We start from the raw sequence: 25,258 nt of genomic DNA on the forward strand, positions 1-25,258 counted from the left end.
TCTCAAATCAAATGTTTTCTTTGCTACCCATAAGTCGGCATTTTGAATTAGGTATCTCAAATTTTACCACTTCCTGACTCAAACTTAAAATAGCTCATAATTGAGGAAATAACTTGATATTTTTAGTTATTTTGTAATAAAATCTAGGCAAAAAAGTGCTGTGTAGGGAAATGAGCTTCTCTAAATGTTTGCATGCTGACATAAACATTCAACTCGAAGCATCACTTTGGAAAGTTACAGCCTCAAAGAGATGTCCCAGACAGTATATGAAGATGTAGATTTTTAATGTGTCTCACCTTCTTGACTTCAGTGCTGCATTCCAAGTCTTGCCAATTAAACTGTGAGTACAATGTTTTAATAATTCATAAAAAACGAAGGCCCAAACTGTGAAATTAAGAACTAGGTTGTAAAGAAAATCATTTTCTTTTATGCAGTACAAAAATGAACTTGACTCAATTGATTCTTTCAATCTTTTCTGGCTGTCTCTCTCTCATTTTCTTTCTCCATCTTTCCCTCCAATGTGCCTGCCGTTAATTCTTCAAGAGGCAGACGGCTGAAATTATAGAGGGCTAAAAATAATGGCTCTATAAATAAAAGGTACCCATTGCGAGTGATTGAGAGGTGAGGTCGCGAGGCAGCTGGGGATGCTGGGAAAGCTGAATTCATTAGCCTTCTCCACTTCCAAAAGGAAGCTCCCACAACTCTCACACAAAAACAAACTGCACAGCCTCCTTGTAAACAGCACGCACAGTGATGCAGCCCTGGGATCCGGAGTGCTTCGAACTCTCTTCCTCTCTCTACCTCTGCAGCTCTCTGCAGTGCTGCAAATTTTGGCCCCGTCGATACCATCCATCAGTCCTCATTACCGCTTTCATTCTGAGCAGTCCATGCAGTCTGCATTCTTATAGCACTGTTCATCCACCAGCAGAGTGGAAAAATGTGCGCACACGTGCATTTGCATCTGTGAATACGTGAGAGGGCGTGCAGCAGAAGCACCCCACGTCTGTTTTACTATTCAAACTCATGTGTGGATCCTCTTTGAGCCCACAGACACCTACCAATGTTACACACAAAACATACTGATCCAGTCCCAATATATTCTTCCCCACCTGTTTCCCTCTTTCTTTAAAAAGACCAAAAAAAATGTTCATCCACAAACCCTGTGTTTATTCCATTTGCATATTTTGCATCCTCATGCGAAATGTCCCTATTTCTGTATTTATAGCATCATTGTTCTCTGAAACACTCACATGAATAGACACACATGTGGCTGCTTCTCTTGCCCTGATGTTCCTTTTAATGGTCCTCCTCCTCCCTCTGTATTGACGTCATATCCATTAGGTCGTGCCTCTGGGCCTTTTTAGTGAAAGCTGAAGCACAGGGCTCCAGTGTATGAGTCCTCCGTCCAGAGTCAATCTCCACCTGATAAACTTGCTGTATTGGCTGATCTGACAGATGCGGTTACCACGGCAATCTGTTTAGTCTTTGCACACTGCTACTACTATCAATCCACTATGAGAGTAACCTATTGAACTGTGTAGGAAAACCAGCACACCAAGAGCAGGTTGGATGCTCCCCTCAAGCTATCACCTTTTTTTGTCTGCATTCACAAACACAGACACACACACACACACACACACACACTATCTACACTCCTATGTGTGTTGATAGGTAAGGTAAGATAGGACTATCTGTATCTGGTGCCCGAGAATAACCCTGGCAGGCTAATGTGAAGAGATAACATTTCATGCCTGATCAGCATCAGAATCATAATTTACCTTCATCTCCCAGCTTCCATCTGTCTCACGATGCTCCTCTTCAATAACATCCTTACCTAGGTCCCTACCTGTTTCAGGAACTAACCTTTTTTAAGACCTCGAATATGGCACTGAAGTCTCATCAACGCTGTAACCTTACAAGCTGAACTCCGTGACTGTTTTCCTCCTTCATAAATACAGAATGAGTTTGAAATACAACTTCAGCCTAAGCATAGCAGCGATTGCCAGGCTTCACTGGTATCAGTGTTGTGTTGCTTTGCCTAGACAAAACTGGCTAATGCCTGTTTGAGGTCATGAATATTTGGAGCTGAGAGCTCCTGCTGGAAAAAGACCAAGGGTGTATTTTGTCGGCGGATCCTCTTCCCTGAAGAGAGTCATCTGAAATGTTAAGTTAAAACCCGGCTCTTGGACACTTCAGAAGCTTAATCAGTGGTTGGTGCGGCTGGCTGAACTCGCAAGTCCCCACTGTGTGAGAGCAATGAGACTAATACAATGAAAAATAAGATTTAACTTTAAGTACAGCAAAGGATGGGGAGAACAGGGGAATAAGAGACGTAAGGATAACAAAAACAATAAGAAGAATAAGAAGTAAGCTGCCTTTTATATTGAAAAACAACAGTGTTCAGGGCTCAGTATTGTAGCTTCAATCCATCACTGGATCATCGGCCTTCATTAATAATGAATGTGTTTTGTTGGCATACAAAGTGGAGTGCAAAAAATGGACAGATGCATGTTATGTGACAAAACAGACTGACAGGGAGACAGCTACCTAACCCCCTCAATCTATTCATTAAAAGGACTAAAGAAAGACGAGCATTCTTACAAGTTCTGACGTTCACAAGGCTATTGTACAGCTAAGATTGAAATCTCAATACTGAATATATATTGCATTTTTTTAAGGGAAGAAATTATAGTATTTGTTCCCTGTCTAAATTTCAAAGTCATTCCTTGTTGTAGATTTGTTTTCTAATACACACCTTTCTTGTGTTTTTCCATCTTCCTTTGTTGCAAAGCAATCACTTTGACTGAACAGAATAAAGAATATACCAATGATGGATTTAAGCTTCTGTCTCTCTGTCCCCGTTGTCTTCTTTCATTAACAGAAGGGGCAAACCTATGCAGCAGCCATTCATCTTTGGAGTTCTTTGAAGTATCTTCCCTCCGATCAGGTTGACGTCTCTTTATTATGGGCAGTGTGTATTTTCCTGTGTACATGAGTATATGTGGCTGACTTTCCTCTCTCCTTCAGCCTACTATGAAGAGGGAGGATCTACACGTGTTAAGTCTTGTTCTAATACTTGGATAAGACTTGAACAGGGCAAAAACTGCAAATGTACATTATAATTTGATGAAAGCTGCTGTTAAAGCTCCCAATATTGACACTTGAGAGGCAGATGGATGTCAAAGGCACAGAAAGAGAAGGCGAGAGGGAGTGAGAAAGAGATAAGAGGTCAGTGGGGCATGAAGGAGAGTAAGTGACATCAGTTTTCCACCCGTCCATCTGTCCTCTCAAAACAAGCAGGCCAGTCATTAGCCAGACTCCAGCTGTTATGCCTTAGCCTCCAAATTTTGAATACTGCTCATTTGAATGCACACACACACACACACACACACACACACACACACACACACACACACACACACACACACACACACACACACACGCAGCAGAGAGCAAAGTCTGCCCTCAATAGGCACCATGAAGTATTTTGAAATGGCATAATTTCACAAAGGGCAAATGGGATACATGGGAGCTTTCTTCTCTTCTCACATCCTCGATCAATCATCTTCACGGCATGAAGAATGCAGGTTACACAAGTCTATAGCCGACCTAGGCTCTTTGTGAGGCTGTACAATGCAAGAGCTGAGATCTTAGTAAAATGCTTACAATGATACTGTTAATAGTGATAGCTGGCAGTTAATTTTCACTATGCTTTCTGTCACAAGTTAGCCTCCTTGTTGTAGCTATGCACAGAGCTTATGTTGATAGAAATAACCTGTGTTTCCCCCAAAATTAGATTCTTTGGGGGTATTACTCCAAAACTAATTAAAAATGACTGAATTGACTGAACTCACATTTTTATTAAAACATTAAAAACACAAAGAAGTATTCTGGTAATTACCAGTACTGTTAATTTAGGGCAGCTGTGGCATAAACCTTACATTGTGCGTTGGTTTAGTAATTTTAAGCAATGTATGTTTTTTTTGCCAATAAATGCATGAGTATGCAAAGCACCAGTTCACTGCTAGTAATCGATGATCATAAATAATAACAGTGATTGAGGAAAATGATGACATTCAAACTGAAATGGCTTGAAGAGGACATGACTGGCTATTCTTCAAAGCCTACTGGCCCCAGACTGCTCACTGTGACTGAGTTTCAAATCCCCCATGGGGCACCCTGCCACCTCCAGCCCACATTAAAGCCGAGGAGACGGACCGAGACTGAGAACACACACTATGCATCTGAGTGTGTCTCTGCGTTTTGTTTTTTTCCACAGGCCAACATATAATTATGTCAACTATTTATAGCTGTTATAATTATCGGTGCCATGCATCAGATGAATATAGCAAAAATTAAAATGATTTGAAAGTAACTTGTTCTGAAGTCCACTGCAATCTGCCCCAATGTTTAAACACTGGCTTCGCAATAACAATAAAATTCCTCCTGCTGTCAGACTTTACTGCACTGCATCAAGGTTGAGCTTTCATCTTTGGTTGGTTAGCTCCTCCTGCACTTGATTGCACTTCAGTGAAAACAGAACCCCCTTTTTTTGTTCCTTTTTAATGTTATTTTTGGAGTCTTTATTTTGGGAGTTGGTCTTCCAAAATTTGTGTTGCACCCCCTGCTGAGTACAACAACATCTCTGGAGGTTGCCGTTGAGCTTACGAAAGAAGCGCAACAATGCAGAGGAGGAGAACCAGAGAATATAACGCTTTGCAGTTGTGTCCCAATATATCAATAATTACAAGGGACTGTACGATCAAGAAAAATAGCATTTTCATTACCACGTGCAGTAAGGTGTAAATAATCAGTTTATTTTGTGGCATCATGATGAAACTCATGCTGCTGTGAGTGTGGGCAATAATGTACCCTGAAATTGAGACTGAAATGGAGGAACTGTAGAGGGAGAGGAGGACTGGGAGACAGTCTAGCTTTAAAAGCACATTTCATCAAGTGAAGTGTGATGTCTGGACAGTGAGCTGAAAACTGAGGGAGTCTTTTATTACACAGTGCTCATGTGGTCCATGGTTTTAACAGTCTATCTAAGCATGCAGCACATGAATTTCACATTGCAGTCTAAAAGACTCTTCACCCCCTCTAAGCTCAGCTCACCCGTGTGTAGCATGCATCAATGGCTTTGTATTCGTGTACTTGTTTGTGTGTCTGTGTAGCACAACGTGAGCCTCTATAGATAGAAGAATAGAGGAGAAAAACCAAAACAGTGCAATCAAATACATTTTTTCCCATTTGTGCCTGGCTATAAAAGCTACTTTCTTTGTCCTTCTTGAATTCTTGTGTCCACTTTGTGGTTAGAAAACTCCCAGTATCTTTTATAATGAGAGATAAAATTCTGATGTCAGTTTGTAAACAACCTTTACTGACAGATAATCTGGTCATTTCCTGTCTTAGGCAGTCATGTAAAAAAACGAAAGTTTCCTATGAAGTCCAGTGAAGCAACAAAGAACACCCCATGCCCTCATTATCTTGTTAAACCACCTTGAGCAGCAGTAACTGGAAGAAATCATTTTCTGTCTCTCACATGGTTGTGGAAGAATTTAGGCCAACTCTTCTTTACACCATTGTTTCAGTTCATCGAAGTTTGAAGGCACTCCTTTACGCACAGCTCTCTTAAGGTCCTGCCAGAGCTTTTCAATCAGGTTCAAGTCCAGACTTGAACAGGGCAAAGGCAAAAACATGATTATTTTATTTGCCAGCCTTTCTGTTGCAGACTCTTGGCTGTGTTTGGGAGCATTGTGCTGTTTCACAACTCAATCTGGACCAAGCTTTAGGTGATGGGCAGATGGTCTCACATTTGACTCTAGAATACTTTAGTATACAGAGTTTATAATAAACTCAATGAGTGCAAGCTGCCCAAGTCCTTTTGCTGCAAAACAAATCCAAATGGCAACTGTCAAGTACCCCACCGTGCTTGACAGTTGGTATGAGGTGTTCACGCTGATATGCTGTGCTTGGTTTTTACTAAACATGGTACTGCACATTATGGCCAAACATCTCTGCTTTGATGTCGTCCGTCCAAAGGACATTGCTTCCAGATGTCTTGAAGTTTGTTCAGATGCAACTTTGCAAAGCTAAGCTGTGCTCCCATGTTGTTTTTAGATAGAAGAGGCTTTCTCCAGGTAACTATCCAAATAAGCCACATTTGTTCAGTCTTTTTTAAACTATACTTTCTGTCATGCACTTTAACATTTAAGGTCTGTAGACTCACAGACGTACAGTATCTCTTGTGTTGTTGTTTTTTTTTTTCTGTAACGTCCACGCCTGGGAAAATTATGGCATTTTGTTAGCACATACCTGATCGCTCCATACAAGCAAAACTGCCAAAACTTCTGTTTTATCGAGCTGCTCACACTTGCTGATTATCAGTTAATCAAGTGCATCTGATTAACAGCACCTGGCTGCTGGTTACCCATTTAATTCCCATGGAGGCAGTAAGGGTGTGCTTAAGTTTTTCACAAGTCTACGCATGTAGGAGCACTCTGATATGCTTTTATGCACCCACATATCTTTTCTGTAGCAAATTACCTATAATAGAAGAGAATACGACACAAAGAAGTCTCGCTTTAGCATTTATAAATAGCACTTTACATACAGATTTTTGTACCTTTGCTTTCTGACCAAGAGGCAGTGCAGACTCCCAAATATTTCTCCTTAGTTTTACAAGTTATAACTTCTTGTGTTTTTCAAGTTCTTTCTAACTCTGCACACCCTCTTGCACTGTATATACAGAAATAATTTTACACAGAGTACAACTTTCAAAGACTCCTCCACAAAACCACTTTATATTTCAAAGATGGAATAGGAGGTAAATTTGCTCCAGGTGAAGAAATGTAATGTATTATTCACCAAAATGAAGTCTTTCAAAATTGCTTCTTGTCCCTTTACTTCATGCAATCGGTTGAGGGAAGGGAGATGAAGAGGGAAGCAGTCGTGGGAGTTTGGGATGGGAAGTGAGGAAAAGAGTTATTCTCTGAAACATGACAGCCCTGGAGGCACGACGCACTGTATTGTGATGCGTTGACGGAATGACTACTCATAAAGACAGTCATGTCATGTGGATAAACAGCGGGCAGATGCATTATTCAGGACAAATATCCACAGGTGCACATGTAGAGTATGTACACAGACACAAAAGCAAGAAGAAGGGAGGGAGTGGGAGGTATAACAGCAATACAACTCAACAGCTCTCTCTAAATGTAAAGGTCTAACATAATGGATGTAAAGATTTACAGTACATGCCAGTACAAATCAAATTAAAGAAATATACACGATTTAACCAGCTAGAGATGGTTGTGGGTGGAAATGAGAGTAGATCAGCAGTTTCTGAAACATTGCGATGCTCCATGATGAATTCAGTAGGTTGTCTTCACCATATCTACATGTGTAAATGAATTGCTGCCACGTTATTGGCCAATTAGATATTTGTATTATCAGTTAACTGAGCAGGTGTACCTAATAGAGTGTCTGATTTTTGTATATGTTTTTTTTTTTTTTTACTTTAGCTGTACAAAAAGCTTTACAAAATGTTTCTCATCCCACAAATGTTGGCAAATCTGCTCTCCATGGCACTGGCCGTCCGTGTCTCGCTCAAGGACACTTCAGTATGCGGAGTGGCTGAGGACTGAACTGCTTGATTAGTGGACAGCCAAATGCCTTAAAACCTTCGCAAAGCAGTTCAGCTCGTACCACACAAAAGAGGAGGGTTTGTGGATACAAATCCAGCACCCGGGGAGATCTCACACAGATACTGGCTCTTTCTCTGGTTCATAAACTGTAGAATTACAATTAAATGAAGCTTATTTGACTATAAAAGCTCAAATGAACAACTAGATTCAATTACAAAAGCCAATCTGCAATTCATTAGCAGCAGGTTAGCTCCAGGTTTTGCTTCTCATCACAAATTGTGCTGCTGTGTGTTTCAATTTCCCATCAAAGGAGCTTTTGGACCTACTGTACAGCTGGACTGACGCAATCCTACAAGCCAGATCTCATCCTAAGATCCTCAGGCACTCATTTAGCTCTTCTTTACTTACTGTATATTCTTTTACTGTTTTGTTTTTTGTTGTTTTTTTGCACTTGATCAACATTTGTTTATGGTTTATCTTTTCCACTTAACAAAATTTGTTCATATTCATCATTTTATTAATTTTTATTGAAGTGTTATTTATCCTTGAAAATCAGGCCGTGTTCACTATTATGTACTTCCTATTATTATACCAAACCCTTTGCTTTTAGTTGATTTGTAAGGATATCTTTCTTAGAGTTGCATCAAGCTGAAACCATGTACACCGCACAGACTTCTTTCACAGACTGTGGGAGTCAATTATACCACTGTGATCTGGGCCATAGATTACCCTTTAACAATATAAGTATCTAATTACCGCCTTGCATCCTTTACGCCTCTTCTGCACTCTTTAATCATTATCACCCACTGGCCTTGATCGCAGTATACAGACTTTAAATCTTTCGATATGCGCTCCCATATATATATAATAATAATAATAATAATAATAAATTAAATATATATTAAATATATATATATATATATATATATATTGATATATTATATATATATATTATATAGTATTATGCACATATTTTACTATTATCTGTGTGGAGCACCTGTGCACTCCAGCTGTGCCAGTCACTAATGGAGGGCACGTTTGCACAAAGGCTGTGTGTGGATGGTGAGGAAGAAGAGGAGGGGGCATCAGAATTCAAATGTGCTCCTTTTACAAAGAGCTGTTGTATTTTGAGAGAGAATACATGTGAGAGTCTAATTAAGTAAATTTGTGGGCACTGGCAGAACAAATGAAGAAGACACAGATGGGCAGATGGAGAGACAGGACGACAGGTCTTTCGCGCATCCCACTATCTGTATCACTCGACAAGGCGTTAGAACCAACCTGATGTCCAGACGCCGCAGCATGGGATCAGCAGCCGTACCAAGTACCCAGATGGTGAAGACAATCATCAGTAGGGTGGTGGTGAAGATGGTGTGACTCGCTTCTTTAGCTGTGACTTTTACAGCCAGTCTAAAAGCCACAGCCCCCCTCAAACCTGAGGCAAGAGAAGACATTTCTGAGCAAACAGCTGGATTAATGCCTTCCATTAAACCACCAGATAACCATCTACCAACCAATTACACAGAAACTGAGCCAGTTAATAACTCTGTCAATGGGTAACAAATAACACCCTGACAGTCACTATCATTGACCACTTGCTGACCAGCAAATAGCCCTGAAACAAACTCCAAGATTGCTGTACAGTGGTGACATAATGCTTAAAGCCAAAACAATTCCCAGAGCAAATCCTTTTCTGCCATGAGAAAAAAAAGAAAGATGAGGGAGGTGATAGCGGCGACGGTGAGGGAGTTTTGAAAAATAGCAAAACAAGAGCTTTTTATAAAGAAACCTTACGTAAGACGTAAAGTGGGTCAGACAAGCAGAGAAACATGCTGCTGTGGCGCTACCCCACATCAAAGGTTCCCTTCCCCTGCATCATCAAATCATTCAGGGTGCCAACCGCTAGTCTCAGATACCTCAGATAAGTAAGACTAAGACTTCTATATATGCTTCCACTCACAGGTAACAAATAGATAAAAAGCTTCTTTAAAAAACATAAATCTCAAATTCAGACAGTATTGATTAATGCAAAAATTCTTCCTCCAACAAGGTGAATTATTCTAAACCCCGAGGTAGGTGCTGGTCTTTGTGTTCGCCTTAACTGACTTAATGCGCACACCAGCTCGCACTTGTTCCACAGAGGACACATTTTCTCAGCATCTCTACTCATGCCATTAGCTGCAGGCGAAGAGGAGAGTGGAATAATTAGAGCTTTCATGGGATAAATCAGGGTGAAAGTTTTCTTCTTCTCCCCCCCCCTTCTCTCGTAGCAAAAACAACAACTAGAATGAAAAGTGTACCTGCAAACATCATGAAGTGCTGGAACTTGCAAGGTATCTTGTTTGTGCGACCCAGGTTCAGCAGGAAAGATAAGGGGTAGATGTTGAATGCTCTTGAAATAAAGACGGACAGCTGTAAGCATTGAATGCAGATTAAGGAGAACATTTATGAGACTTGCAGGTTTCATGGAAAGTTGATCATTCGGTCTTATACTGTCAAAAATCTGCCGGGGAATAAAAAAGTGCTGTAAATCACACTGGTTAACTGGATATCATTGATAAGTAATCACATTTTTTGCTCAATTCTCTGCATCCAGAAATAAATAAATGCAACACTGTGAGGTCAGGCTATAGACGTCCACCTGTGAATAACACTAAATATTACGCACGTGCGCAAACACGCGAAGAAAAAAAATCTCTGGATATTTTCCGTTTGGGATGAAAACATGGCAACGTGGCACCATGCCGAGGCATGAAGCCAATCAGGCTGCGCCAGCTGTCTCTGCCCTCCACACACACTTTGATGTCTCACGTAGGATGAGACTGAATGCTAAGTGTCCTGGGCAGAAGTTATCAAGATGATATCTGTACAATTACCAGGGAGATAGCTGCCATCCAGGATACACGTCACGTCATCGGTCATGCTTTTAGAAGAAGTTAGAAATACAGCCTCAGATCCTCTCATAGGTTTTTTTTCCCTTTTTGATAGTCTGACGTAAGTTAAGGGTAAGCTGAGCGAACCAAAGTGAAGAGGGTTTGGAAAGCTTTTTGCTTTTAAAAAAGAAAAAAAAAGATCCTCTTTGAAATTTGTTGCATAAAAACTAATCTGTGCAGACAGGTAACCCTTCTTTGGTATCAGAAAGAGAAGGGATTTGAGTTTATCCTTAGTAAGTCTAAATATAACGGTATAAATAAAGGGACCAATATTTTAGGCAGGACACCTCGGCCTGACAGGGCTATTACTAAAACAGTACTCCCTCGCACCCTGCAGTCAATATTACATCTCACGCACCCTATGGATTTTCAAAAGCAATATCCTGCTCCCAAAAGCAGTCATTTTTCTTTATCAAAGGCCTCTGAGCTATTCGAATGGAGGTAATTAAGCACTTTCATCTCAGCCTCATTTCCAATAAAGCCTATCTCTATTGTCACTGGCAAAGGCTGCAAGCTACAGCGATTAAAATCTACAGCATAACCAAAGAGCGATTAACAGGGTGGAATCACTGGGGTTATTTCTTTTTCATAGACACTTTTAGAGCCGTAAAACTGGAAACCGACCTCCACTTATTCATGTTTGTCCATCCGGTTGATCTTCCTGTATATGTAGATAGCTAGCCGGAGCTTTTTAAAACTCCTATTAAATTCCTGTGCACTCGTTCCCCACATTTCCTGACTTCCATCTAATGAAGGCGGATTGCCAAAAACACATTTTAAAGAAATCAGACCCAATGCTCAAATCATTTGTTTCTTTTCTTTCTTTCTTTTTTTTGCTGGACATAAGAGTACTGGAATAAAGAATCTGCTCAGTCAACTATTTCTACGGCCCCTTTGACCCTTTGGGAGAAGATGGATTGTAATAATAATTGCTGGCCATCTGGGCACTGGACTGTGAAAGAACAGCTCCTTGGAGTGCAGCCACTAGAGTCGCTCCTCCAGCATACACTATGGTCGTGCCAGCTCTCAGGAAAGGACAATTGTACAGCAAGCAGCCATCAGTCCATCACTGCCCAATCATTTCTCTCAGAAAGCAAAGCTGAACACGAGACATCTGTTATGATAGTAAGATTTTTCTATTTATCATTAAAGAGCAGATCGTTTTTTTGATAAGATGACTCGAGTTCTATCGCCATTGTACTCTGGTCTACAGAGGCTGCTGCCAGGGGAGAAACATATGCATCTCCTGCCTGTGATGGATTTCTTCCTGTATGATATTTGACACTATATGCAAAATATTAAATCTAGACAGAAGCTATGATCTTTGGATGTCTCCGAGCATATTTTTTTTCAAAACCTGGCATTTGTTTTTGATATTAACTGTGATTTTTTTCTGCTAAACAGCAGAAATATCTAGATGTCAAGACTAGCTGATTAATGTAACAGCTTTTTGGTCTAACTTTAAACACTGTAAAGTGACAGAAAAGTAAGAAAAATGGCAAATTCTCTCATTTTCGTTGCTATAAGATAAACGTGAGGCGGCACGGTGGTGTGATAGTTAGCACTGATGTCTTACACCAAGAAGATTCAAATCAGCCAGGCAGCTTAGGGCTCGTTTGTGTAGAGTTTGCATATTCTCCTTCCCACAGTCCAAACACATTCATGTTAATTGGTGATTCTAAACTGGCTGTAGGTGTGAATGGTTGTCTGTCTCTCTGCATAAGCCCTAAAACTTGTCCGGGGTGGGGCTGCTTGCTCTACGATAGCTGGAATATTTTTGCTGATTAATTTTGTGCTTCATTATTCACATTCACAATATGATTCATATTTGAAATGCAACCAATCAATATTTTCTCATTTTTGTGCAAAAGACAGAACAGAAAGCGTAAATCTTTACATCGTGTTAAAGATGCAGAAAAAGCTAAAACAGCGTCATCTTCAATCCGCTGAATGAAAGAACGGTAAGATTATTTTAAACAGCAAAAAGATTTAAACAGTTTAATTACAGCGTTGCTAAAGAAAAACCAAACAAAAACATCAGTAACAATAAGAATCTGTAGAGATCTTGACTGCAGGAAACCAGCTGGATGACATTTGCAGAGCTCTCAAGATCACCGCCCCTCCCTCTCTCCCCCAAGGACTGGGGAAGTAACAGTATTGCAATGAGGTAGCAAGAAATACAACAGGATAACCAGTACGATCTACTAAATGACTTGTCATTAAACTAATAGGAGACAGAACTGAGTCCTATTCCTGAGATGGGAGTGGAATTCAGAAGCTGCACAACAGGGGGTAAAGTCCTCTGTCATACAGCAGAAAAGGATACAAGTGCCCCAGAAATGAAGTGTGGTTCAAATTTATGGCAAGTGAACTTCAACAATATATATCCCATGTAGCCGAAGATGGAAATCTCCCCGAGGAAGTTGAAGACTTCAAAGAGCTGCAAATTATAAAAGGAATTGAGAGGATCATGAGAGAGAAGGTCATCTGAGATCATCTGTTCGAAGTGTGTGTGTGTGTGTGTGTATGCTTGCTGTTAGAAACACATAAATCTATTTACAGAGTCTCATTCTGGGTATCTGCCTCCCCTTGAGGACAAATGGGCCAAACAAGTAGGGCACAAGTGAGTGTTTATGGTTAGGCCATATTAAGGTTAAGGTAGGGGTCAGAATCAGGCGAGCACCGAGTACACAATGAGTGCAGTCAACTTGACATCCTCTGAAAAAACAACTTTGTGTGCCGAAAGATGGCTGAAAGTGAAGTAGAGGAATGGATAAATAGCATTAGATCTGTACAAACACGACAAATCCAGTGTTTATGTTATTCCCTTTGAGGCGGCAGCTGCAAACATCTACAGCTCGAGGGCATAATGTGGTTTCCTGTAACAGCAGACATGTTCTTGTCATCATCTTTGTGTGAAATCATTTCATTTGAAGCGTACTGGGGATAAAACAGCACATCTTTAGGGACCCAAAAAGTCATATGCTAATGAACTCTGCTTTTTATTAGAAGATTATTACAACTCATCGACTCAGGCTCCAGCTTGTCACGTTCTAAGCCAAGCTGAGGAACTTTGGTGTCATATACTGTTCATGCAATGGCATTAAATTATAAGAGATGATACAATTTCATTAACCATATTTTTTATATCTTATATGATTTAGAGCTCTGGTTAAAAAAAAAAGATATCCAGCTGAATAAGTGCACTTTTTGGGGATCATAGAAAGAAAAGTATCGGTCCTACTAGCTATTCAACTACTGCCTGTATACACTCAATCACATTTTACCATAAGCTGCATGTATAAACCCTAAAAAATACAGATAGAGGAATTCTGCCAAGTGAACATGCTCTCCTGCATAGCCAGTCCACTTTATAGGCAGAGGCTTCAACTGTGCTGCCTTTTAGGAGTGTCTGTGATAAACAGTTAGCTGCACTATGTTGCTGATAATGAATAATAAATGCACAGATAAGTATATGTGTGTACTTCTGATTTCTTTTGCTCCTTTATGAAGCTTGCTGGCAAAGTGTGACAGTGTGCTAGCCTCCATCTGTGCTCAGCCTTTTAAGTAGATAGCTGGAGACTGATGTCCCACACCGATGCCCGCTGGACAACTGAGCGCTAATGGCAATTAATGATCGCGAACTGCAAATGCTGGCGACAAGAGTCATTCTACACAAACGAGAAGACTAAAAATGACTGTCAAGCAAAAGGAAAACAAGTTTCGGTTGCGCTCTGTTAACCCACCTGCTTGATCCTTGCCCTGCCCTCAGAGGACAAGTTGAGAACTGTGTACCGTGCCTGACTCAAGCCGCAAAACATCACTGCCACAATACCTGAAAGATAAACAATACTTCTGAAATGAATGAAAATTCAAAAATGATATAGCCCCCCCCCCACCACCACCACCTAAACAACCCCCCAAACATCCACGGCATCTTCTAAATGTGAGCATTTACATTTTGTGGACAAAGCTCATAGATGAGAATCCTGTCAACAGCAGGGAGTTGATAATGCGCCGGATCTGATCAGCTGAAAGTATGCGAAACCACTTATACGTGCATATATTAGTAATCAGGATGAGAGAATCTGTATGTTTGGGAGCTGCTTAACACACAGAGGCTTGAGACTTGTCACGCTGAGAATATGGTGTAGGAGGTTCTACCATCACAGGAGGATCATTTCTGAAAAGAGCTTTTGTCTCCATGGCTCAATCCATGTTTTTTTGTTAACAAGCCAGAGATGCCGACATTCAGAAAAAAGTGGGGAAATGAGGACAATGATAAATTAAATAAAAGCACTGTTACAGTAATTCATGTAAGCACTGGTTTATAACATCCAAAAATTAAACCCTCCTGTGTGCAGCCACTCATATAAAAATTAACCGGATCAGACCAGCCCAACCTTGCATCCACCCACTCTCCTGGTTCCAATAAAAATGTGCTGCCCAAACCAACTCAAGCATCTTTATATATCTGATAAAAACATTTACTTGTCCAGATACATGAGGCTCTGGAAACGATTAAAAAAAAAAAAGTTTTAAAAGTGATATAATCACCATCACAATGTCAGTTGCGTGGGAGGAGATACTAACAAAAAACAAATGCACGACAAGCAAAGTACAAAAAGGAAAGACGTACAGACAGCAGCCTCTGCTCCTAAGACAGAGGGTGGAGAGAGTGATTAGGCTCACAGGGGAGGCTGGTTGGACCAGAGAGCTGGAGTTTGAAGCACAAAGCATGAAAGGTGGGCTGCTGCCTCGCAGGACACGCTTGGTTCATTGCAGAAATTCGATTTCACATTTTAGCTTCCTTCGCATTGAGCGAATCACAGAAGGTGGAAAAATGTGAAACTGCTGCGATGGGTATAGCAATAGGTAGAAGACAGGGTTGGCTGTAATAAATATGGCAGCAGAGACAAAATAGCAGCTGTGGTTCAGACTGCTAAATTAAGCCAGTCCATTAGTCTCTCTTCACCATCCGCCTTTACATCGGGATGCTGACACGGACCTGCACTATGCTAGTTCCAGTAATGCTTGGTCAAAATATACCTCTTAGCATTGTGCAACGCCATCTAATGGAGCACGCCATCGTGGCAGATCTCATTTTGGTTCCATTTGGTTGGGGGCAACAACATCGTCCTTGGTTTACATAACACTGACAGAGATAACACATCACCTGTCTGCTGCATTAAGTCTCTTTCTAAGTCTTTTCCACATAGAGCACTTTGCAACAGATTAGATGCTTCTCATAATGAGCAGTTGTGAGGGGCATAAGATTAATGACAGCAGGGCTCCCTGCAAGGCTGAGGGTCATTAGACACACCCTCACTAAACTCTAGCAATTAACAGAGACAGAAAGAGCCTCGATTACCAAAGGACACCAGGGAGGACTCGCATCAGTCATTGCATTCTTTGGTATGATGTGCTGCCTCATCTCAAAGCGACCATTAAACGCCTTTACCGTTAATGCTGTATAGGGTATAGGGTACCATTCATCACCGAAACAGTAATTTTCCACTACCTAGACAACAATATCAGCATTAAACTAGATTTTATAACAGTAAAGGTTTCAAGTCAAAACAAAGTATTAAAACCAGCCCAGGAAATGCATGTAGAAATATACTTCTACTAGAAAACTAGAGGCTCTGAGAATTACCGACTGAGGTTTTTCTGTGGTGCGACTCCCACACTGGGCAGTATTTAAAATGCGCTTTATAAACAGGGCATCTGGAATTTAATGGACAAAGGTCAAGCTTTTTCATTAAAACCATCTTCTCTGCCTCCACAGGCCACAGGGAGCAGTGCCAAGGAAGAGAGAGCTCTACAGCATCAGCGAATCGAGTGGAACGGCCCGGGAACAATAATACTAATGTGCGCTAATGTATACTCGACTTATATTTCAAAACAACATTACACCACATCAGTAAAGAAACAGAAGACAATTCTAGGCAGCAGAGTCGAGAAATGGTCTTTTCCAAACATGAGCTTGCAAAGATACGTCATTACTTTGACTTTCTTAAAGAGCAGCCACTCTGGGTAAGGACCTGTAAGTGGTGTCATCTCCAAACTAAAACTACAAGTGTTCTCAGGGAGAAGCAGCTATTTTAAAGTAAGAAGAATAGGACTGGTACTTCCAGTTGTCTGTGATGAGAAGATTCTTGGAACAATGCAAAACACTTTGTGGGTTAAAGAGTGCATCTGACTGAGAGATCACTGACTGTACAGGGAGTGTTGGTTGATTGACAAAAAAAAACAAAAAACTGAAGCTTGTATGCAAGCAGGGAATTGTGCAGATGGTCATGACTGGACAGCAGTATGTGCGCACATTATTTCCAGGTTTCTGGAGTGTGAGTGGAAACAGAAAATGCCTTGAAGCCAGTCAAACAGATGCTGGGTGTCACTGATACTGTAGAGCAGTATGCGAGCCAGCGGGAGCAGTTGAGAAGAGACGCCTGAGGGGAGAAGGGCAGCTACCCAGAGCACTGACATGGCCACAGACACACAAACAACATAAGTCACACAGTGTTCACCTGATAGCCCGCAGGCTTCAGCCGAGAGGTAGCTGCTCCAGGACAGCAAGAAGAAGACTGACGTTTCCAGCAGGGGATTTTCATGCAGCCGAGTGAATTTGGTGAGGTGAAATGAAAGTTAAAGATACATAAGATAATCATGAAGTATTTAACACTTTGCATCAGGCCAGGGTTCATATTGCAAATGCAGGACAAATTTCCCACTGTTGCACAAGTGCATTCCAGTGCTACAGTCTGGAGAAACTGTGGTATGCTGCCTGCAAAAATAAAGCAACTGCAAATAGTGCTCAACAAGCCAGGGGATCGCCCATACAGAGTAAACGCGGGCAGTGAGCTCCACTGTCCCACATCCCCTCCGGCAAAGCTTGGGTGCAAACCATAGAGCAATATTTTACACGGTGTTCTGGGCAAAACAGTAGGCACTAGAATTTTCATATTTCTGACAGCCACATAGAAAGAAACGAAGGGTAAGTTTGGCTACTGGAAATATTACAAAGTTAGGCCTGAAGGGTATTTAATAGGCTGCGCTTAAAATACTCCTCGGGCATGCAATAATAAAAATACACCTTCTTAAGCCTGATCGTTTTTGTAATTAATAAGGACAGGTGTGGTTATTAATTAAAAGATAAATGAGCAACTACACATCAAGGTGAATTTCTTTAACAAATAGCAGACACAAGAGCAGGATGCTGCTATGGTTAGCATCAGCAAAATCTAATAAATGCTCACTTTGTGGTTTGCCTACACCCAGAGATTAGTCACTGTAAATAAGAGCTGAGTCCTGGCCCAAACCCCTCATGACACATTCCCATTTTTCATCCTAAAGTCTAATTACTTGAAGATCAGAGAGAAACGCCGGACGACGGCGCAAGTCGAAACTTCATCATAGGCTATTGGCTTGATTGACGACCTCTCTGCAGCCATTAATGTCGCAGGAGCACTTTAGACTTTAGCTGCATCGCTTTTGTTGGTAAAAGTGGTACAGTAGGGGTTTGTTAGAGAAGCAATTATAGTGTTGAGGAACAGGATATACTGCGGCGGATGCTGAGGTGATAATTGAGTCTGGGGTGTAGAGGCAGAGATGGGACGGGATGAAAAGGATATGAGGGCTGTTATTACCGTGAAAATGAGACCTAAGAGGAAGGAGCCAATGAGCACTCTGAGGAAAAAAACAAAGGCGTGGAGAAAGGCAGTGGGGTTGAAGATGAGTCCTGCATCCATCTGGGTGTAGGTGGTGATGGCACTAGGAGAAACATGAAGCAAATGCAAACAGAGCCGTTATGGAACAAAAACAAGCCAGAGGCATAATTACAACAGAGACACTTTGATTGCTACAGATGCTGAGAATACAAATTAAAAAAAAAAAAAAAAAGTTTATGACTCTGCAATAAGAACAGTCATCAGAAATATGACCAACTGGGTTCTTAGTGGAAAACAATGAGCATAAATTTACATTCTTATTATGCTGAGCTAAGTGCTATTTACTGGAGTCATTCCTTTTTTAGATTACATGGTTTCCCTTAGAACTTCCATCTTTTCCCGAAAAAGAAAAAAAAATATTAGGATTTTTTCTTTGTTTCAGAGACATCTCAGTGTAGTTAGTAAGAAACAAGTAAAAAAAAGAAAGAAAAAAGATGGCAGCATTATTCACACTGCTATAAATATTTACTTTGTGAGAGGAAGGGAGGCCTCCATATGGAAGTCATTGAGTGCAAAAGAGGCCTCACAGGGAGGACAGAGGGAGGAAGAAATTGTGTGCATGTCTGTGTGTGGTGGGTGGAGGGGGTGCCTGTGGTAATGCAAGCCCAGACAAGCGACCAAGAGAGTGGCTGATGAACCAGTCTGCCTTTGTGGAATGACACAGTCTCTTTAGCCGGCAAAGACCCTCCCATGTACTCCCCCGTGGACTTAGATTGTTTTAAATGAAACACAAACTATGGAATCAGCAAAAACGGTAGCAAAGTGGCACTTGTTTTGTTTCCCTGCATTTAATGGGACCCAGAGCTACTGCTCACAGTAAAGAAACAAACACACCGCGCACAGCATCTGGTAGCCATATATACTGTAAGTATAAGTTGTCTTATACTCCTACTAACATTAAAATAGTTTTGTTTCTGCAATTTCAGTACCATCAGGCTGGAATGAGCAAGCACACATCACAACAGGCCCTAATCTCTATAGCGGGAGGGGAAGAATCAGTCAAGCTATGGTAATGAGCTCAGCATGCTGAAAAGGGGAAATCTATTACCCCCCTCTCCTCCCTGAAAAGAAAGACTCCTGTGGTGCATTTGCCCACTAGTCAGTGATCAGAGTGACCTTCTGGAGACTGTAACTTCAGATGGTTTGGGCCGTTATCCCAGTTGGGATCCCAAGATGTTAAAGCAGGACCTGGCTGAATGGTGGCTGGGTCAGGGCTGCTGGAGCAGGACGTTTTGCGACTGTGAGATGGCACATCAGCGTAAGGTTGAGCTGCTCTGGGAGCTTGTTAAAATTCTAGTGCCAGGACCCCGCCTGGCTCACTAATAAGGGCCAGCTTTGTGCATGGGGCCAGGGCGACCGGCAGGCGAGTGACCAAGTCGAGTGAAAGGAGATGGCATGTAGGCTGGTCACGCCACTCTAAGAACAAACAGAACACTATCTGACTCTTTGTCTGGGAAGAATTGCAGGCTCCCTCCTCCACCGTACAATGTACACAATGCAACAATTTGCACTCTCCTTCTAGGAATTGGCAAGCCTATTTATTCAATTGGAAAGCGAGATGTCAGAATGTCAGGTTCTATATATTTGCATCAGTCTTTTTAAAGATAATAAACACAGATGTTATCTCTCCTCCTGCTTTATTTGTGTGTCTGCCTGCTTGTCTGTGACTGTGGAGATGTGAGTTTTCGCCCCTCTCTGTCTCCGGCTTGCCATCTGCTTTCACATCTTCACGACTCGCTCTGCTCACTAGCATTGTGTAAACAGAGCAGACAATGACGGCAATGTGCGAGGACAGAAGCATGCATAGTTTTGTAAAAAGCTGGAGAAAAGGGGAAAGAATTAAGCAAATGAAATGCATGGAGAATGCATGACTGCATCCTGGCTGCTCTGAGTTTCCAAGAATTTTGTGTTGTATTCTTCCAAAGTCAACATTAGCTATGATAACCAAGTTCGCAGCATGGGACTGTCTCTTTACTCTGGCATTAAGGACCTAAATGAGATGCTGATAGTGCTTGGGGCAACTCACTTATGCAGTTCGCTGCATAGTATTTAAGGGATTGTTGCTGTTTTCCTTAAAGCTGGCAGCACCCACTCAGGCTTCCTTCCTCCACATCCGCCCCCATAATGCCATTTGGAGAAGTCTGAGCACCCACGCAATTAAACCTTGAAATAGATTGCTTTCTCAGGGCTTGGAGAAATACTAAAGCAAAATACTCACTGTGTCAGGACGATGGCAACGGCATCATTCAGGACACTCTCGCCAAACAGCAGCATGTGCAGATCCAAGTCCACACGCAGATCTGATAACAGGCCAAGGACTGAGACTTTAAAAAAAGACAGAAAAACAAAACAGGAGAAGTGTTGCTATTAATGGCCGCAGGAAGTAGAGCAACTTGAAAAGAAACAGAAAAACGTCTCAGTTAATTACACAGCAGAAGTGTCCTCCAGTATCTCCTGTGCTATTACAAAGAAGAGAAAGTACAAGAATTAATAAGTAAGCTGACAAAAAACTACAGTATTGACGACAGCAGTGGGATAAAGATTTTGACAACTGGGCAAACTAAGCAAAGATTTGTTCAAGCTAAACAGGATGTAGAAATTACACAATGACTTGGGAAAGATAATATCTATGTTTGTTAATGATACATGAACAAATTAAGTGCATTGCTCATCATAATCTTTTCCCCCCACTGTAACAACTGGAAATTGGAGTATGAAAGAAAAATGCAAAGTTTAACATAACTGGAACTTTACATTTCTTTGTTTTTTAGGATCCAAGCATTGAGTGATGTGAGGCTTTTGGAGTGCTACACATGTTTGAAAACTCATGAAACTTTACATTATGTGAGTGGGCCTTAGCAAAAGAAAGACCCTTTAAAGTGTAAGTAACCAACATGCGATATTTCTTATCTACATGCATGAAATTATGCAGCCACTTTTAATATTCAATGAAATAAAAACAGATTCTTAGATACATGCGTAAACCCAATAGGAAGCCTACCATTTTTAGTTTCCCCCTTTCCATAGACTCTACTCTACCCAGCTGCCCACCAAGAATGAAATTATCAGTTTTTACGATGTATCCTGTGATGATAAAGGTTAAGCCTTTTGAGTTGTAACCGAATAGTGTGTCATTTTCATGGTCCAATGATGAGTTTGGATGTTTTGCTACAAATTATAAAGTTGTTGTATCTCCAATATAAATACTTCAATCTGCCTTAAACTTCCTATACTGTTTAATAGTCTCAAACATGACAAGCATTGCTTTTACATTACATTGAAATGGGCAATCTGCATATAGTAATGGTCTAAATCAACATGACATACAGTTACTTGGTGTTCTCTAATGCTACATCATGAACACAACGCATATTGTTTTACAAAAAGAAAAAGTAAATTATTTAATTATTATAATTTTATCATAGTTTTTGGCCTATATTGTGTCACTGGATCAATCACCTATACATTACAGTTATGGGAAAATGTAGACTGTCTTTCAATTCTAAGGTTTTATGTAACTGAACATAACAAATATAATCTGGTCTTCGCAGGACTTAAAGTTTATGGCAGTACAAGTAGAAAAATATTGAACTGAAACATGATGGCGTGTTTGGAAGGCTTGCCAGGAGAAAGCTTCTCTGGAAATAATGTGACGGCACGGCTTACGTTTGCAAAGTTGCATCTGGACAAACCACAAAACATCTGCAACGATAACCTTTGGACAGCTGAGACCAAAGTAAAGACATATTGTACAACAGTGGTCACCAACTTTTTCTGCGCCACGGACCGGTTTAGTATCAGACAACATTTTCATGGACCGGCCTTTAAGGTGTCTTAGATAAAGACAAAAAAATAAAATGATACCACCAAGACGAAAACAGTGGTATTTTTTCACTGTGTAATTGTGTAACTTTATTAGCAGCGTCCTCCTGAAATGCACCAACAACATTGAGAGTAACATCCTCCTCTCTGCCCCTTAATGCTCTCTGGTTGCTATGGTAACTTGTAAATATTTCTTTCAAAATAAGGCTCACAACTACAACACGGGGAAAAAAAAAAACACCCAGGGAAACCGAGTTAACGATAAAAACCCTGAAAACCATAAATTTCATACCCGAGCCTCAACTCTCATGGAATGGTACCAAACGACTCACAGACCAGAACCGGTCCGTGGCCCGGGCATTGGGGACTGCTGTTGTACAGTCCCACGTTTGTTGACAACAAAACACAACACATCGGCATCAACACCATACTCTACCAACTCTCAAGCACAGCAATAACCAAGCACGTTTAAAAACCTGAAGGCAGACCAAAGTGCTTCACAGTAATTAGGGGAGTAAGAACATTCAAGTCAATAACAGGGTACAGATCAGGCACTAGCACAGACAGAATGGAGGCACCAATAGACCAGAAGAGTTAAATAAAATTGGTATCAAACCCCAATACAGAAGGAAGGACGGTCAGATCGTGAATACAAAATATCTACTAAGAAGATAAAAACAGCAGTAAAATTAATAATAAAACAATAAATTTAATATAAAGTTTAAAAAGGGTATTAACTGGTCAGGAAAGCCAGGTCAAATAAGAATGCTTTCAATCTTGATTAAAAGGATTGGATAGAGTCCAAGGCACGAATAGAAGCAGGGAGGCTGTTCCAAAGGTTGGGTGCAGCTGAAGCAAAGGCACGATCACCTCTGGTCTTCAGTCCAAACTTAGGTTGGGCCAGGAGTAATTGATCTGATGATCTTAATGCACGATAAGGAGTGTACAAATTGAGGAGGTCGGTGAGGTAACTGGATGCAATATTATTCAGGATTTTAAAAGTGAGTAGCAAAATTTTAAACTCAATGCGATATTTGATAGGTAATACCGGTGTAGATCAACAAGAGCTGGAGTAATAGGATCAGATTTTCTGGCTCCAGTAAGAAGGCGAGCCACAGCATTCTGAAGCTGCAGCCTTCGATGAGAGAATGCTTGGAGACCACAGTAGAGAGAATTGCAATAGTCTAACCAGGAGGTCACAAAAGTGTGGATAAGTTTTTCCAGGTCCCTGTGTGGTATATAATGCTTAGCTTTAGAAATCCGGCGCAATTGAAAGAAGCCAGATTTAACTACAGATGACACTTGCTTATCAAGCTTAAAGGAGCTGTCCAAGTAGACACCCAGGTTACGTATAGAATCAGAGAGAGAGTTAGCAGCAGGGCAACAAGCTGGTCGAACACCATAATTTCATTTTTTTTTCTCATTTAAAATGAGAGAATTATCTGACAGCCAATCTTTGACCTCTCTCAGGCAATCGAACAGGAAGTGCAGTGATGCTGACAGATCATCAGTCAGTTGACAATAAATTTGAATGTCATCAGCGTAAAAGTGATAAGAAATATTGTATTTTTCAAATATGCAGCCCAAGGGTAGCATATACAAAGAGAATATTAAAGGGCCCAATGGCAAATTAGTATCAGCACAAACCAAATAAACAAATAGTTTTACAAAAATTACATTCATTTATGCCAAAGTTTAAAATCTCAAACATGAAAATCATGTTTAAATTTGAAATCCACTTACAATATAATTAAAACAAAGTCCAGAACCGTGTCTGTGTGTTTCATGGGCCACATTTCCTGTGTTTAAAAGACATAATATACAACATTGCTGGTTTGCTGGGAGGAGTAGTGAGAGTAGACATATGAAAGACTGAATTTCTTGACATGATTCAGATACACTTAGCCACTCACAGTTACCAGCTGCTACAATTACTTGTATCCTTTTTTTTTTTAGAGCTGCAGGTGTTGCTGTTTCATATCATACTCATATTCAGTGACCGTGAATATACATCGACATACACTCTTTAGCTTGAGGCATTAATACAGTTTTCACTACAGAGAGCGATAACAACTAGGTTACTGGGAATCAGAGGAAGCTGGCTGTGAAAAAAGATAAGATTGTGTGGTGCTTTAAATAAAGGATTAACTCACTGCTAGAAAAAACTGCTACCTGAATATACTGTTTATACTGACCCTGCTGGCAGCTTTGAGCTTGTCTGTCCCTCCCTGAACTTTATTCCGGTTGAAGAGCTTTTGAGCATCTCAACAGGAACCAGACAACTTCAGATCTTTTTCATTTTGAACTCACAGGTTGACTGATTACTACGCTTCGGTACACTGTGCTTAATTCCCCAATGCGCAGTGTACTTACAGGTTGCAGTGGAGATTTTCCTGCATTTAAATGGATATGTTGAGCATTGAATTATAACTTGTGATGCAAGCTTGGAGCATGTTGAATGTTTAATGTTGAATGCATAGCTCCAACTGGCAGTTGTGGTAAGGGGAAAAAGGGGGAGGATGGGGGGCAGGTTTTACATTAAAGTAGTTATGAAATAAGTAAGACTTGAAGTAAAAGAAGGAAATTTTTGGAGGACAAGTACCGACTCATCTGTCAGACTAAAATGAAAGATTTGCCACAATTATGGGATAAACTCCCATAAATGGGAGAAAATGAAGGTGAATGCAATGACAGCGTGCATGCATGAATGAGCATTCTCCCAAATGGTGAGTTGTAGGGAAATTCACCAACGCCTTAATGGCTTGTCTCACCACTCTCCCTTTCTCTTTAGATAGTGAACTCCTGACCACTGAGCTTTACTGAGGTGAGAGACGCCTGTCATTCTGTGCCCATTTTCATTGGGTTTTTTTGGTGACTTATTGGATATGTTGTCAGTATGCTCTTGGATGAATTATGGAAGGTTGTCCATTACTTTCAGTGTTCTCTATTTTTTACTCTTGTCTTCTCCATCTGTATATATTTGTTTCCTGCTCTTTAACATATGCCTAGCTGCTGGAGCTACTCTCCCAGTCTATCACAGGACTTATGGCTCCTGTTTGTACTGGTACCACTTTGGACCCTTCATATTTGTTTCGGTTGATTCTTTAACCCCTCTCAGTCTTCCTTA

General features: G+C 40.8%; 1 protein-coding gene across 1 annotated transcript in view; it reads right to left on the minus strand.

The window, feature by feature from the left end:
- The window catches only part of LOC102301958 (sodium/hydrogen exchanger 9), a 62,120-nt gene that overhangs the window by 22,312 nt on the left and 14,550 nt on the right, over positions 1 to 25,258 (minus strand). Inside the window, exons 6-12 of the mRNA XM_005912340.2 lie at positions 20,528 to 20,633; positions 18,214 to 18,352; positions 17,110 to 17,215; positions 14,326 to 14,414; positions 12,906 to 13,019; positions 9,947 to 10,058; positions 8,928 to 9,081 (exon numbers count right to left, since the gene is read on the minus strand). Of these exons, the coding sequence (XP_005912402.1) occupies positions 8,928 to 9,081; positions 9,947 to 10,058; positions 12,906 to 13,019; positions 14,326 to 14,414; positions 17,110 to 17,215; positions 18,214 to 18,352; positions 20,528 to 20,633 (820 nt within the window). The remainder of the gene's footprint in view (positions 1 to 8,927; positions 9,082 to 9,946; positions 10,059 to 12,905; positions 13,020 to 14,325; positions 14,415 to 17,109; positions 17,216 to 18,213; positions 18,353 to 20,527; positions 20,634 to 25,258) is intronic.

Source organism: Haplochromis burtoni, unplaced genomic scaffold (genome assembly GCF_018398535.1).
Source record: "Haplochromis burtoni strain Fernald_Lab_line unplaced genomic scaffold, NCSU_Asbu1 Contig_1, whole genome shotgun sequence".
In the NCBI taxonomy this organism is placed as follows: domain Eukaryota; kingdom Metazoa; phylum Chordata; class Actinopteri; order Cichliformes; family Cichlidae; genus Haplochromis; species Haplochromis burtoni.